Source organism: Amblyomma mixtum, chromosome 2, assembly GCF_055824585.1.
Source record: "Amblyomma mixtum isolate Tamu chromosome 2, ASM5582458v1, whole genome shotgun sequence".
Taxonomy (NCBI): Eukaryota; Metazoa; Arthropoda; class Arachnida; order Ixodida; family Ixodidae; genus Amblyomma; species Amblyomma mixtum.
In genome coordinates this window covers 306,305,642-306,322,358 of record NC_143013.1, presented here as the reverse complement: position 1 = coordinate 306,322,358, position 16,717 = coordinate 306,305,642, and the positions used below count along the sequence as shown (strand labels likewise).

Genomic DNA, 16,717 nt, shown 5'->3' with positions numbered 1-16,717 from the left:
TTCCCACTTAGTAATTCTATGGACCACCTGTGAAGAGTTCTCAGCATTACATCTCCTTCCCTTGTTTACTTCGAAATCTACGTGTGCAGCCTGCCCTGTGGTGCAGGAACAACGTTCTGGGCCGCGATAATCGATAGGCTTCGCAAGAGAACATCCACATATTTTCATTCATTTTCTTTTTTTTTTTTTGCTCGTACGGTACGTGAACTTTCGGGAAGGCTGCGCCCGTGACACAGGGCTTCTGAGGTAGACGCGCGCTGTGCTCGGAGTTCACATGTTTCAGCTGGCTATCGTTGTTTATATGTATAGCTCTGCGAACTATGCCATTCAGTGCACAATGCGTTGCTATCAGCGCTGATCCGGCCAAAAGTGTGTCTCGGGGTCAGGGCACGTGTGACTCGGGGGCAAGTATAGAGGCGGCGTACGCACTGCAGTTACCACGAGTGTACGTATACATACAATAAGAAACCGAATTAGTCAAGTTCAGGCGTTTCTCCGGCCATACATACCACATCTACACTTCATATCACAAGCTGTTCGCACTGCAGTGGAAGCTATGAGCACGCGAGCCAGCATAACAAGCCTGAAAGCCGCTGTCTCCACTGCGAACAGCTTGCGGGATGAAGTACACTCAGTAATTTGCAGCGCTCTCACGCTGTTTTCAAGCAAAGAAAGAGTTATGCGCCAGCCGATGGCCAGTGAAGTGACCATGGCGACCAAATATGAAACCCCTTGACGATCCCACACGATGTTTCCGCTTTACCTTGCGCCATGGCACATAGCACTGAATACTCCTAGCGACACGTCGAACAGGAACATTTCGTCAACGTCCCGAGGCTGCGCGTGGGCTATGGGGGAAATGTACAGTGAAGGCCTCTGGATCAATTTCCACAACCTAGGGTTCTTTTACGTGCGCTGACACTGCACAGCACATGCCTCCATCGAAACGCGGGCCGGTTTCGATTCCGTGATCTTGGACTTGGCTGTCGAACGCCGTAGCCACAGGGCCACCGCAGTGGGTGCAAATCGAGAAGGCTAAAGTGATCATCCACGGATTCGAGTTCATATGGCGTCAGTCATACGTACCGACCTCGTCAACTAAGAAACGAGGCTTGCTTCTCAGCCGCATAGTGGAGCTTTTACGGCGCCCATACATAACAAAAGGTCTCGAAAGGTGCCGCAGATGCCCTTCAAAGGAAGCCTTCCAGCCAAGGGCGTCGACCGATTTTTATGACGCTGCGATTAATCCGGTTAAGCCATGGTCACTCTCCATTCATCTGCCACCCCCTGCGATTTCACGCAGGACCAAAAGGATTGGTCGACGCCATTGGCTGGAGGGGCTATTTTGAGGAGCATTTTTCGCCTCATTTTCGAGTATCCAAGTACAGATCTCTCGCATGGTCAAAACGGACACCATAGTACACATTAGGACGGGTGCCAAGTTTAGAAACCAAAACATTTCGCAAACTCCACCTATAGATTTGAAGATTGTACCATATGTATAACCGATTGGGAAAACCAACCCTAGTTCCCTCTTAAGTCGCACGTGCTAAGTTTACGTCGCTCTAGCATGTATAGATATATTGCCAACTGAACAACAGAGTAAGGCGGATAAAGAATACAGAAACAGAACAAATAACACTGCCGCTGACTATGGATGAATAGACTTTTATTGAGACAGAAAAACGCTTGTGGCCATAGTTGGTGGATGGGGAAGAAGCGGATCATTGGCTGAGCTAATAGTTCAGTTCCGGGTAAAATAGGGCTACCAATCGGAAGGAGGTTATGATGGTTTTGGTTTTATAGGTTTAACGTCCCAAAGCCACTTAGGCTATGAGTGATGCCGTCGTGGAGGGCTCCGGAAATTTCGATTATCTGGGGTTCTTTAACGTGCACTGACATCGCACAGTACACGGGCCTCTAGCATTTCGTCTACATCGAAATTCGACCGCCGCGGCCAGGATCGAACCCGCGTCTTTTGGGTCAGCAGCCGAGCACCATCACCACTAAGCTATAGCGGTGGCTAGAAGAAGGGTATGAGTAACCCACTAAGTGGGGTGAGAAGCCCCATCTCATACTGCTCGCATAAAGCCATTTTGTCTACCATAGCCAGCAAGGTGCTCCTTAATGCCATGGAGGCCGAAAGAAAGTAGCTGACTAAAGGCACTGGCGTCTGGGGGTGTGGCCATGGGGTGGCTCAGTGTACCTAATCATTGGGAGAGGACGATGGGAGGGAGGTCACACGCGGCGGTCGACGCCGATAGCGCGCACAAAGGCCCGCGTGGATAGAAGCGTGTCTTTGGCGCGAGCAGAGTTCCGGGGCATGATCCAATCCTGCAGGCAGCGAATATCCCGAGTAATGAGCTCGGTGCGGATGCACTGTTGTCCGACGCACTCCATAAAATGTGATACATGGTAGGGCTCGCGCCTGTGTCGCATGTAGAACAGGTTACTTGTGGTAAATGCGAAGCATCATCATGCGCATCAGGCAGTCGCCCTCTCTTGACAGTCTGTCGGCAGTGTAGGCCGCTCCGGTGTGCGCCCAGTGGGTGAGGAAATGAGCGCCTCGGGAAAGCCCAGCCGGTAGGGTTGCAGGGTTGACTGGGCTACATTCGCGAAGTCGGCGTCCGTCCGGCTTGCGGGCTGCACCCTTCAGTTCGATGGGGTCTGGATCCGATGACGCTAAAGGAATTTCATGCGCGATTCGAAAATCGCGCACCGCTGGTGCACAAATGCAAGTCACTCCACGGCGCATGTGTCACGCGACCCTATCTGTCCCACCTGCGCTGTTCCCTGCTCCAGTAGAGGGGGTGCAGCGGTCACGTGGTAAGCGCGCCAAGAAGTCACGTGCATAAGTGGGCACAGCGGGTACGCGATCTTCGAATCGCGCACCTCCTACAAGTGTACGGCGGAATTTAACAGACTGGTAGCCGTCAGTAACGCAGCAGTGGTTTCCTGGTTTGGAAGCTCGTAGTACGCCTGGAAGCCAAACTTCTCGTCTTCGTCTACCTTTAGCCGTTCGGCTCAATTCCTTCACTGCAACTGTAATAGTTAACCAGGTTACTAGTGAACACGATTCCCTTTTTTCTCACCTCCTCCATCACTATAGCATTACTATACCGCAGAAGCCACCTTTTTACATCAAAGCCAATATCTAAAAAAATAGTGGAGGGGTCCCCTGTATATACTCAGCAACTTGTCAATCTCCTCTCCTCGCATACGAGCCGTACTACACTACATTAACGTTTTATTATGCATCATGAACCGGTCCTGCTGCGAGGTTGAGCCACTAAGAAAAAAAAAAACGGCTGACGTGGTTAACCCCGCTGGCCCGTGGCAGTTGACGCCATTCGTAACTGGTCTTATACGCTCCATTTCCGGAACGTAAACAACACGTCCAGGGCCGCAAGACAGCAAAATCAGTGGTCCGTGCTGATGGGCTCGTCCCTGCTGCAGCTTCATGGAACAAAACAGCACGGAGACATGGAACAACGGTAAAACAGCTGACCAAAAACAACGGTCGGGGCACGACAACGAATATCATCTTTCACGCTAAAAAAAATATAAAAAGTCACAAATCTAGCTGAGTGTCAACCATCGCTGTCATTCTATTTTTAACTGCTGACGCAGGGCACGTCGACCATTTTTTTTCTGATTTCGCGTACAAGGCGGGCAAGTAATGCGACATCCGCGCTAAGCGACCAATGGCCGGTCACCGCCGAGCTTGCTAGCTTATTTCCAAGCTGTCCCACGCATCCGTGCGCCGCTCATTCCGTCAGCTGGATAATTAAAGGTCAATCAGTGATCGTTTCCCTTAACTGAACTGCGGTCGACCCCACTGAACATATCCGTACTGATCCCACTCTCGTTTGGACCAGTGCTACTTTTTTTTTTTTGTAGCGCCCAACTCACACTTCGCGTGACTAGCCGCCGACCTTGAATGACCTTGGTTAAGCTATGGCAGGTGTTGCTATGCGCTTATGCCTTGCCATGTGTGGTCCACTCAGTGGACCACCCTTGCCCTTTGACTTTACAGTTGGTGTGGAGGTGTGGAAGACGTGACGTGACCTTCCCGTGATACCACGTGATTGTGGCGTGATGAAGTGTGGGTGCGACGTCAGCGTCGAGAGTTGTATATAACCGAGAGCTTCTCGCCGCAACTTTCGCTACAGTGAACTCGGTTCGACCAAGTCGACTCGAAGCCTAATATTTCTTAACCTTTTTTTGTAGGTGGTGGGCCAGTATAGCTATCCCGCACTCGGGAACGCACCCAATGCAGCATTACGACCATTTTGGTCACTACACATGGGGGCTTGATATACTATCTGCTTCAAATGAAACGCGATACTGACATGCGAACGGAAAAGCACGAGAACATTATCTGCCTCCAGCCGTTGAAGTGAGAGTCAAGAGCGCCGATATGCAGTCTGTCTAAGCCAAGATATCATTTTGCTGCTCGCGTTTCATTTGAAACTGATATTACACACCGTGCTGCGAAATACGAGCGGGAACGGCCATTTAAAATTCAATTGGAGATTACTTCCCAAGTGTAAGCGTAAGTGTAAGGGAAAAGATAACAGAAGGACTGAGAGAAGAAAGGATGGAAGAGGTGCCGTAGTGGAGGGCTCCGGAATAATTTCGACCACCTGGGGATCTTTAACGTGCACTGACATCGCACAGCACACGGGCGCCTCTTGCGTTTCGCCTCCATCGAAGCCCTGCCGCCGCGGTCGGGTTCGAACCCGGGTATTCCGACTCAGTAGCCGAGCGCCCTAACCACTGAGCCACCGCGGCGGGTTTAATAATAAGCATTGGCAAAATTTAAGGCTCGACACAAAGACAGAAAGAGAAAAATAACTTTATTACGACACATCATTACGCGTCAAAAATATCCACAGACGGCGCCTGAGTGGGGAAGGAGGGGGGGGCAAGATAAGGCCCGCCACGCGGCGTTCCTGAGCGTCCATCTATCCTGGCATGCAGTGCAAGGCGCGAACACAATTGTTTTTAAACGCAGTTTACTGTTTTACCGCAGACTGTGCCTTTATGTTCTGGCAATATTTTCCTTTTTTTTCTGCAGGTATACAGCAACAGTATACAGAAACAGGATGATGACCAAATCGTAGAAAACTTCTATGAGGACAAGGGAGTAATTACTCATTGACATCCACCCAAGCGCAGCCACACGGCTACAAAGAAAAGCTATACAGCTTTCTCAGAAACTTCGCAGTTAAAGAAAAATTCGTCCTGGTCCGGGGTTCGAACCCGGGACCACCGCTTAACCGGAGCAGTCGCTCTACCAATTGAGCTAACCGGGACGGCAAGCTTATGGTAGGGCGAGAGCGAATTGATCAATAACACGAGGTGGGAACAGTACTGACCAGATATTTAGGGGAATCGGCAATGAGCAAAGTTAAAACACAGTGCACTGTACTGATGGGCGACTTCGACGCCAAGGTAGGGAAGCAACCCGGAGATCAGGCACTAGACGACTACGGCATAGGCTCTAGGCATAGCAGGGGGGAGTTATTAGTAGAGCTCGCAAAGAGAAATAATTTAAGGATCATGAATACCTCCTTCCGTAAACTAAAAAAACAAGAAATGGACGTGGAAGAGCCCCAATGGGGAGACTAAAAATTAAATAGACTTCATACTTTGAGCCCATCCTGGCATCGTGCAGGATGTGGAGGTCCTCACCGACGACGACCTTAATAATCAAGAAATTAACTATAATCTCAAAGCTATCGTTACTGAATGCGTAGTAGAAGTAGGCGACTGCCAAGCTACCTCAGGAGACGAAAGATAAGATTAAGAAACGCCAAAGCAGGAAGGCGTCTAACCCCACAGACAGAATAGAACTGGCAGAGCTATCAAAGTTAATCAGTAAATGCAAGGTAGCCTGTATAAGGAAGTTTAATGTGGAGAGAATCAAGCATGTTCTGAAGAACGAACGGATGTAGCCTAAAAACAGAGAAGATAGGCTAATTCAAAAATCAGATGTATTCGTTAAGAGACAAAGAGGGAAATGTCATTAGCAATATGGATAAGATAGTTAAAGTAGCAGAATAGCTCTACACAAATTATATAGTACCCATTGTTGCCAGGACGCTAATGAGAGAGGCAGTAGTGCACAGCACTGGGACATCCCGTCAGTAATGACATAGGAAGTAAAGAAAGCTCTACGAGCTATGAAAAGCAGCTGGTGAGAATCAGGTAACAGCAGATCTGTTGACGGATGGAGGGGAGATTGTGCTATAAATACGAGCCACACTGTATCCGCAGAAGTGTAGCAGAAGCTTGGAAGAACGCTAACATCATCTTAATCCATAAGAAAGGAGATGTCAAGGATTTGAAAAATTACAGACCGATCAGCTTACTGTTTGTTGCCTACAAGGTATTTACTGAGGTAATCGACAATAGAGTCAGGAATACCTTACACATCTATCAACCGAATGATCTGCAGGCTTTCGTAAAGTATACTCCACAATAGACCATCTTATGAGCCAGTTTTCAATTTTGTTGTTCATTTATTGTATGCGCTTGAGTACATCTGTGGGTTTTATGGTTCTAAGAAAAGTATAAATTCTAATTCGTCAATTTCAATTATGCAGTAACAATAATTTTCTTCATCATCACTAGCGACGAAATGTTTAGAAAATGTTCTGGAACAGCGTGACCGTGGCATACGCAAGACAGCAGAAACTGGAGGTTATTTGGAGAAGCCTTTTGTGGCTCTACTCGGCTCATAAAGATGATTTTGGTGACCTCCCATGGTCGATGCACTGAGATTTCGACTTCAAGCAGACTCCAGAGCCAGAGTTCAATCTAATGAAAATACCTACACTCTAAACACGAAAGGAGTAAAGGGAATAAGGCTGTCCTCTAGCAAACTCCCTTTAAAGAGAGAGTACGCTGCCGAAGCCCCGGGGTAGACTTCCATGATTGAAAATACGGAATACTTACGGTTGGCAACAGGAGTGAGCGAGTGAACACTTTGTCAGCTTTGAGGGGTGGGGTATTCTAGCTGCCCCACGTGGTCAGCCCTCATTGTCGCCCGGATCTGGATGTCGGGGTCCGAGCTGGCGGGAACCGCTCCCCATTCTTTCAGGGAGGGAGGTAGATGTCACTGGTTCTACCGGAAGTGTGATCCTCTAGGCAGTTAGCGTGGCGGGGCTTCCGCATAGAAGACGGTACGGGTTAATTAGTTCTGGAAAGATATTTGAGCATGCCCGCGGGTTGGGTTGCGATAGGGTGTGTTGCGGCTTAGTCTGTAGTCTTCTCCAAGTCGTAGCATGGTCTCTACTTAGCCAGTCATGCGAAGGCGGCAGAGACGCTTTTAGGTTTTTGTAGCATTGTGCAACCGCCTGGTGAGAGTCTATAGTCTCTCTACTAAGGGAGCCCGGTTCGGAAGTGGAATCACCTCCTCGGTTGACAGGAACAAATTCCCTCTTCAAAACACGCGAAGTTCAATCAGATTTCAACCGAGATATTAATCTCCTCTATTTGAGAACCCCAGGACCTCCGCTGCTGCGTTTAAAAGCCTCTTCTCATTGCTAACTCCATTAAAGGGGCTGCGAAACACTGACTGGGGGAATAGCGGCTATACTTCAGGCGGATTCTTTATGTCACACAGATGCTGACTTAAAAAGAATTACAGGAATCGATGCACAGGAACGGGAGTTATTCAATGAAGAAATTTCAAAATACAAGCAAACAAAACGCTGCCCTCAACTCGATTTTGGCGGGGCTTCCCACTCCTATTTCGCTCTCCCTATGACGGCACCAGGCGCAACCAATCAAAACAGCCTGCCAGAGCACGTCGCGGAAGTTTGCATTCCATGGTTGCCTGCTCTCTGTAATCCGTTCTTGCTGAGAATGACAGCGTCGTTTCCATGCCCGAGCCCCTGGTGGTGTATTTTTATTTCACTTGCTTTGCAGGGCTTTTATCTAAGACGAACAAGTTGTTTTTGCTGATCTAATATAAAACACCGACAGGTGACAAAATGTGTCTCTATTTATTCACACAATTTGCAGTATATTTACTGTTTGTTCAATCATAAAGCTCGCGCCAGGTGATGTCATATCCGCTGCTAAAACCCGCCACTGTGTGGGGACACCATCAGAGCCATGAATTTGTTTTTGGGAGGACATTAAAATATTAAAAAATGGAATATATGCAGTATTACCGACGCTAATAGCACCATTGTAACTCACTGTATGCGATCAACAGGCAAAACAGTAAACTAAGATTGTGTTTCGGGGCCCCTTGTGGGTTTCTAAGTGGACACAGGCCACCACCCACCGCGGGTTCGAGCTTCGCGCGAGCCAAGGGCCCCGATCAGCCGTCACCACACACCACTGGGACACCGATGCGGCGCACTCAACCTCCGCTGGGAGGAGAGCGATTCGCCGCAAAGAAATAGGCCTCCAATCTCACAAAGGAGACGTTTATTCAAGTCGTCCTTCAGCAGTACACACACACTCAATCGTCACCCCGTCCTGGGGGCGCGCGAGGAGCAAGGCTCCGCTGCGCGCACGAAGCGACTCGAGCAATGCGCGCCGCTAGCACGCCGCTGCAAGAGAATGTCCCCGCGGCAGTGCTGTGATCTCTCTCTCGTGTCGACCGTTGGGCCGGTTGCGAGAGAGAGTGGGCAATCAACGCAAGGTACGCCTGTCGGAGGTCGCTGGACCCCGCTGGACAGGCTCGAGCCGCTGCAGGTCAGAGGACACGTGCGGGCGAGCTCGAGTAAGCACTGGTCCGAACGGCAAAGGCCGGCACGGACAAACAGTAACGTACGCACCTTACGCTGTCTCGGAGGGATCCCTCTCTCTCTGGGCCCCGCTCGGACGGTCGCGCCGTGCGCGGCCGCCCGTAGCGGGTCCCGATTTCCCGCCAAAAGGCGCCAATGGCAAAGGCCGTTGGGGAGCCGGGGCGGAGCTGTGGCCAAATGACAGTGATTAGTCACCTAGCCGCCTCTCCACCGCCTGAGGCGGGAGCAAGGGAAAGAGGAGAAACAACGCAGGAAGCCGGCACAGCCGCGCAAAGGCAACGGCGGAAAGCCAGGATTCCCACACCCTTTAAGTTACTATGCCTTACAGTGGGTACACACCTCCGTTGCCAACAGTAAGCATTCCGTATATTAGTGATCAAAATCTACTCCGAAACTTCGGCAACATACCCTGCTCCTAAGAGGAAATGCGCTAAAGGACAGCCTACGCCCTTTTTACTCCCATATACTACACTTATTCGCGCTTAGAAGTTATAGTATGAAAACGAATGTTCAGAAGAGTCACAGAGGGGACGGCAGGCAACCCTGTCGTCCCGACCTGACAGCTGTCACTAGCCACTCCCACCTGATTACGCACGCTCTCATCTCAAATGCTTCGAGTAATTCGTTATCAGTACTCAGGGGATGAAAGGAATGGGTGGCATCTGTGCAACAGTGACTTGCAGAAAGAAGCCTGAAGATAGCGCCTGGCATTGCAAGTGCCTGCACACCGGAACTACGGCAAATGATAAGTAGCATTAAGATAAGGCATCGGTTTGAAGCGACCTGACCGTCAGTGGACGATGGCGACACCCAGGTTTCTTTTGGTGCTGAAATAAACGAACAAGTTTGGTTTTGTTTATGGGGTTTAACGTCCCAAAGCGACTCTGGCTAACAAACAGAACTGTCAACCTCATGCAATTTACAGTTGTCATCCAGATAGCTCGGGCGACTGATCTTTCTTCCCTAGTCTGTCGATAAAAGGCAACAAACTTTGGGAGGAGGCGAAACGACAGAAAAAAAATCTCTACGGCCGTTCCCCGTCCTGGCCGTCTGCATCCCAAATTTAGCGCATCTTCAGTCAGATACCGGCAGTTCAGATTACGGCGCCCCCGTCACGCGTCGTCATCCGACCCACATCGCACGATCTAAGTACATATCTTGAAGCCTTCCAGCAAGAGGTAGCAGCTTTTTTTTTTTTTTACGTAAGTAAGCGCTTTTTTATCGCTTATTCACGCGTAGTATCTAGTCTTCAGTATGCGACGGCGTCTCGCCGCAGACAAATGCCGTTATTTTTTTTTTTTTTTTTGTTCCCACGAGACAGCAGGAAAGAGAGTTCGAAGAAAAAAGAAAAAGCGCGAAAGTGTGCAAACCGTACGGCAGATAGACCGTTTCAGGAAAGCCGGACGGACACCTATCGATGGGCCGTGATGGAAGTCAAGGTTTCTTTTTTCCCGCCGAGCTCGCCGCATCCAGCGAGTCTGGCTTTGGCGCGCAATTCTTACGCCTTGGGGGGCGGGACTCCTACGTAATGCGCCGCCCAGCAACGCGGTAGCAGCTGCTCCGCCAGCGGATCCGAGAGGATAACGCAGAGGCGAGGAGAACAGGAGGAGGGAGAGAGAGACGCGCGCGCGCGCCTCCCGTGTTCACGTGCTCAGCACGTGCTCTGCGGGAACCGGAAGTCAGCACAGCTCTCGCGCCGGTCGCGCGACCGAGGCAACGGCTGGCGGGAGCGCGTCTTCCCCGACTCTGAGAAGATATCCTTCTTTTTCGCAAACGCGTGTCCGATCGAAAGACACGCTTTCGACTACCGCAACCAGTGCTTGCGTTAACAATCGGTCCCGGAAGAAAAAGCACGCCTAGCAGAGGGTCGGCACGCTAACGAAAGAAAATGTGGCAAACAACTTTGTTGTTGATCGCTACCTTCGAGGAAATGGGAAGGTGGCGGCCGACCCGCTCACGCCAGCGCCAAGGCGAACGACGGACTCGCAGGCAACGGTCCAAGTACTTCTCGCAACGACGCCAGTTGTGCAAGACAATTAGGAAGCGCCGATGAAGAACCGTAGGCGGTGGCTCGTTACGGGACGCTTCGTAATGGACGGCCGTTTGCTCTTCGAACTTTTCTTTTCGACAAGGAATGAAGTGTAAACAAAACGTCAGCGTCTCGTCCTTGAACCTCGGGACGCCTGGCGACCGTGTCACCAAGGGCACACGCAGCGCGAGAGGCAACGCTCTACCTACCTCGGCCGTTGCGGCGGCGGTGTCGCCAACGCGCGCGACATAACCGCAAAAGAAAGCAAATGACCGCAAAGACAGCATACCGGCGACGAGGCCAAACAGAGCCGGGGGCCAAAGCAACAGTAAAGAATGAAAAGACGAGCAAAGACGATCGGAGGAGGGGGAAAAAGGAGTAGTGGAAAGTTCCCAGCTGACTGGCATACATACACACAGTGCGGCGGGAAGAAAAAAATATCACCTGATGAGCGCTGGTCGCCGCCGCCAGGGGGAACCGAGCGCGGAGAGTGGCTGGTCCGCCGCCGCCCCGCGCGCGACGGGCCCTGATTGGCCGCTGGGAATCTATTTTACGCTACCCTGTCCTCATGCTCAATCTCTTCGCGAGATTCTTGGCCATCCGTGTAAGTACGGTCATTCCCTCTCTCGTACCCAGTGTAGAAACCGACGTGTAAACAGCTGTTCGCGCGCGACCAGTCATTTCATTCGCGATCGTCTGCTCGCGAACATCGTCTGCTAGAGCTGGGAGCTTTGGCCGTTTTCCCCCCCTCCCACGCCGCAACAGCTGAGCCGTCGACCGGCCGTCCGTCTCATTTTCTCTCCTCTCTTCCCGTCAAGCTGTACCAACCTAAGGCGGTGGGCCACCAACAACGGCAGCTGTGGGTTCGAGTTGGCGTCAAGCTGAACAGCGCACCAAGCATCAGCACCATGCCCGGGTCGGTGACGGAGAGCAACTTAACCGAGAGCCAGACGCGTGCCATGTGGAGGGCCGCCGACTGTGTCTGCTTCGACGTCGACTCCACCGTGTGCATGGATGAAGCCATCGACGAGCTGGCCCGGTTTGCCGGCAGGGACAAGGAAGTCGCCGACCTGTAAGTAGATCGCGTGTCTTTCTTTGCACCCGATTCGTGTTTGCGCGCTGCTTTATTAAACCGCAAAAGCTCACCAACGGATTGTCAGCCAAGAAAGAAAAAAAAAAAGTGGATTGAGAGGAGCCCCTGCGCGCAGGCTCTTCCACAGAGCACACCTGCGAACAGTCCTCTTCCCCGCTCTGCACCTCCCCCTCTCTCCGCGCGAGCGGCCGGCCGGCGCCATCCTTTCCTCATCGCCATCGCAACATCTGGCCCACAGGAAGCGACCGCAGCTGGTTCCCGAAAGATGTGCATTACGATGACGCGGTTCCTCCTGCCGACAGCAGGACACGGGATGCTGCTGCTTACAGAGCCGGGATATAGCGCGCGTGACTCGACAAAAATGATTCAGGGCGCTTATCACGCGGTTTCCTGTCTTCGCCTGAAAATAAGCTATTGGAATCCGCAGCAGGGTTCGGTGAACGATTATTCGACGCACTTGTCAAAGCAGAGCTTGTAAACGTTAGTTGAATGATATGTGACCGCCTAAACTGGGTCTTGGAAATGGTACTTGCGATCCTGTATACGCCGTGGTCGACCCGCGATAAACTTGCAGCTGTCCAGAACTTATCGGGATAGTTTCGTCCGTGAAGCTGTATAATAGTTTCGCGAGAATAGCTGCCGCAAGCGTGGCCCTTGTTGGGCGCACGCAAATGGATCAGAAATGTTTCTAATCGCGTTTACTCCATGCAGGAAAAAGATTTTCCGTAAGGGCAGCCATCCTTTTTTGTTGCTGATTTTGAAATGTGTTGCCATGCCCTCAGCTATTAAAAACACACCCCACTTTTTAAGGTCCCAATCGCCAAGCAATAGCAGTCCTGTCGACTGCACATGAAAAGCTGCATTGATTTTTCCTTTTTTTCTCCCCCACCCTCTCCCCGGAATTATACAGAACCAATAAAGCCATGCGTGGGGGCATGACATTCAGGGAAGCCCTGGAAAGGCGACTAGAGCTCATCAAGCCAACAGCTCGTATGCTTCAGGAATACATTGAGCAGAATCCACCACGGCTGTCCGTTGGCATAGAGTAAGTGTTGCAGATTGCTTGCATAAAACTTTGCACATGCATAATTACCACTGCAGCTGATAATGCCTCCTCTTGGATAGCAATTGAACACTGCCAGTGCTGCAATGTGGCAAAGTTTTGCATGGCATTATTGTGCCAGCCATTCGTATTGCAAGATGAATGTTTTTCTTTCTGAATTTACATTATGTGATAATGTCTGAAGTTGGATGAGTTGCAACACTGGGATGGATATGTCTTCCAAATTCGTTTGCATTGGTTTGTGTCACTGTAGTAACATTAAATGTGCTTCACTTAAAAATGTTTTTTGAAACTGCTGTGTGCTTTGACATATGCTCGGTTTTCATAATTCCAGCAGATTTTATTCAAGCATGACTTGGTTAGCAAATATGTAAGTACTCTCGCAGCAGTGTACTTTGAAGTGCATGAATGAATTACTTTTAAAAATCTGTTCTCATACCAGAGGAGATAACTCTGCGTAATGTGTCGCTCATGCATTATGTGTTGTATCTTAATCCTCTATACCTATTCAGAGACCTCTTGCAGCATTTGGGCATGCTGTTTTAAATCTTTGAAGACACTGACTTTTGTGTGGACTTAATTGTCTTGGAGCATAAGTTTTACCTTATCTCAAATCAGCACTTAATTTTCTTTTAACCTCTGTGATTACATTGCTATACAACTGTCTCTGCTTCACTTTGCAGGGAACTGGTGGCTCAATTACAATCTCGCGGAGTAGCTGTTTATCTGGTCTCGGGCGGTTTCCGGTCCATCATCGAGGGAGTGGCAGATGAGATCGGCGTTCCTCGCAAAAACATTTTTGCCAACCAAATAAAGTTCTACTTTAATGGTACGTTGTCACATGCAGTCAAAGCAGCACACAGGCATATTCTCTGGATTTTACATTAGGCTGGCATAGATGTTTACACAGAATGCATCCCTTTTGACAGAATGGTGAAAAGAAACACAGCTGCATCTTGCAAAAATTTATTGCCCAAACTGCTTGACACATTTTTTTTTTCTGCTGTCCTGAAGTTATAAGGTTGGTCAAAGCAACTGGTGAATTTTTCAAAATTGTAAAATGTGGATGAATAATGCCTTACTGTTCATGGTAGCATCCCTGTGAACACATATGTTATGTGAATTGAATGAGGTGGCTGAAAGAGCTTTATATGCATTTCAATGAAGAGATGGTGAAAGCTTCCCAAACATTTGCCCATTGCCTGTCAGTAGAAGCAGTACTCAAGTAAGGATGTGCCAGTCAAATGTGTTGCTGAGCAGTTATCAATCTCAAGTGTTACCGTACATAGAGGCTGACCGTGCGCCCATCTCAGCACTGATTACATTGTACAGACTCTCCAGATAATGTAATGTGCTGCATCACTTTTTCCATGTTGACCGAAGGCCCTTGCTTTGTTCCAGGCGAGTATGCTGGCTATGACGAGAAGCAGCCAACATCCCATCAAGATGGCAAAGCACGGGTTGTGTCATTCCTAAAGCAGAAATACAGCTATCAGCGGGTCGTCATGGTCGGCGACGGGGCTACAGATCTGGCAGCCTGCCCTCCTGCGGTAGGTCCACCATCTCTGATCGGGTATCGCTGGGCTTTCAAGAGACCTAGCATACACAGATGAAAACAGAAAGGTGTGCGATTTAGACAGTACTGCAGACAGTACTTGATGGTCATGCTGCCATCACGTGCGTGGCAACTGGCAATCTATTGTGGCAGCAGTAGTGAAAGAATGAAGGCTTCTGAATGAGATGTTTAGTTTTGCCCCATGCAAACATCCCCCTCGTGTAACAAGATACTTTTGCAAACATGTTCATATACCTCATCGCAACAAAAGATGCAAGACTTCTTCGGAAGGTCGGATGCAAGTGAAGCTAGTACTCTAATAACAGATGAAGCTACTCTGAACCACTTGCTAACTCGACAAATGAAAATCATTGAAATCTGCATAATTCTTATGGTATTTTTTCTTTTCCACATCATTTTCAGGATGCATTTGTTGGATATGGTGGAAACCAAGTACGCGAGAAAGTCAAGAAGGCAGCCTCGTGGTTTGTGTACAGCTTCGATGAGCTTGTGCAAGAGTTGAATAGGAACTGACCCAACGCCAGACATCTGTTTGTTGTGCTGTGTATTTATTTCTGTACAGTCTATTTTATATTGTCCTTGTAGCCTGTCTTAAACTCTCATTTCTTCCTTTATTTGTGAAAAAGCTTCGAGGAAAGTAGCCGCTCGTCATGGCTGGACTTTTGAAGCAAACCGTTGCTATCATTTGCTATGAAATGCTCCAAAATTTTGCACGCACAAGGCAGGGCTGCAGAGCAACAAAATTTATTCGCTGTGCGCGATTGAAAATAATTTGAGCTGATGCTTTTCCGCCCAAAGATAACTAATATCGCAAAACAATTAAGGCAGCTAAGGGTAATCAACTCGTACACACCCTCCAAGGATGTGCAGTCCAGCCACTACTTTCCAGTGGTGCATTTTTTTTTTATCCCTTTTGATTGCAAGGAGAGATCTGTTCCGACACGACTGCACGCATCTTTACTTTTATCTTTTTATTGTTTTAAGAACACTTCAGATAGCGACGTCATCGAAGGCGCAAGTAATTTTAACTTCCACGGCAAGTTATATGGTACCTGAAGGAGGGCGTCGAAAGCAAACTGTTCGTTTGCTCCAGACGCGCGGTTAAACTTTGGACTGTCGTCCGAGTTTTGTCGTGCCATTTTAGCGAAACACTCAAAGGCGCTCGACCTTTGCACGAAATAAAAGTTTTTATGACCAATGACTTACGCTTTTCTTATGCTCGACGCAGACAGAGGTAGGAGGCCTGGACAAAATGAACTCACTAAATGCATGGAACCGCACGGACAGGTAAGGTGCCCGAAAACTCTGCAAAGTCGCACCATGGTGGCGCTTACGCTACTGTATGCGCACAGGCCCTTTGAAATGCTGCCTAAGGGAAAAACGGCAATTTAAAGGTAACGTAATATAAAAGGACGCCACTCACATTTCAACTCAACTGTGCGGCTGTTGTCGAGCAACGTTCCGCAGGTCCATGTTGTTGACTACACATAGAGCGCGAGTAACATTATAGTAACATGTGTCGCCGATCTTTAAACTTTACACTTCGCTAAGACCTAGAATTTGCCAAGCCAGGTAGCAAAACTTCAAAACTGCGAATTTATGCGCTAATTTATTTCAATGTTGATAGAAGCATGACAGGTGCTCCGACAACAGGAACACACCGCACAAAATAATCGGGAAGCTAATGTTTCCTGCCGCCACGAGGCAGCACCTATCAGGTGACAAAACGCGCCAAATTTTAAATGTTCGACCACATCTGCACCACTAATTTATTTAAATGTTGACAGAAGATAGAAGCATGATAGGTGCTCCGACAACAGGAACTCATCACACAAAATAATCGGGAAGATAATGTTTGCTGCCGCCACGAGGCAGCACCTCGCCAAATTTTAAATGTTAAACGCGCCAAATTTTAAATGTTCGACCGCATTTAAACCACTTCATTTGCGTGTTTCGAAGCGATCCCGTTATTAAAGCTCGCAAATGAAGTGGTGCAAATGTGGCCTAACCTTTAAAATTTGCCGCGTTTTGGCACCTTATAGCTGCTGCCTCGTGGCGGCAGCAGACATTAGTTTCTCGATTATTTTGTGTGCGTTCCTGTTGTCGGAGCACCAGCTGTCATGCTTGGACAATCGGTATTGAATAGAGAGATCTCCGTCATATGGGTCCCGGCTCACGAGGAGAT

The 16,717-nt window shown here is 49.2% G+C and overlaps 1 protein-coding gene and 2 long non-coding RNA genes across 3 annotated transcripts; 1 reads left to right on the top strand and 2 right to left on the bottom strand.

The window, feature by feature from the left end:
• Positions 1-3,210: 3,210 nt before the first annotated feature.
• LOC149364818 (uncharacterized) lies at positions 3,211-12,684 on the bottom strand. Its single transcript, XR_016289224.1, has 2 exons — positions 11,245-12,684; positions 3,211-3,456 (listed from the first exon to the last, which is right to left on the bottom strand). It is a non-coding gene; the product is annotated as an uncharacterized LOC149364818 (long non-coding RNA).
• On the top strand, positions 11,251-15,733 carry aay (phosphoserine phosphatase). Its single transcript, XM_089574749.1, has 6 exons — positions 11,251-11,404; positions 11,619-11,872; positions 12,804-12,938; positions 13,640-13,785; positions 14,358-14,506; positions 14,935-15,733. Exons 1-6 carry the CDS (start codon positions 11,369-11,371, stop codon positions 15,043-15,045), a joined length of 831 nt encoding a protein of 276 aa, XP_089430875.1. The 5' UTR covers positions 11,251-11,368; the 3' UTR covers positions 15,046-15,733.
• On the bottom strand, positions 13,907-16,207 carry LOC149364816 (uncharacterized). The gene is made up of 2 exons (XR_016289223.1): positions 15,956-16,207; positions 13,907-14,552 (listed from the first exon to the last, which is right to left on the bottom strand). It is a non-coding gene; the product is annotated as an uncharacterized LOC149364816 (long non-coding RNA).
• Positions 16,208-16,717: the final 510 nt, after the last annotated feature.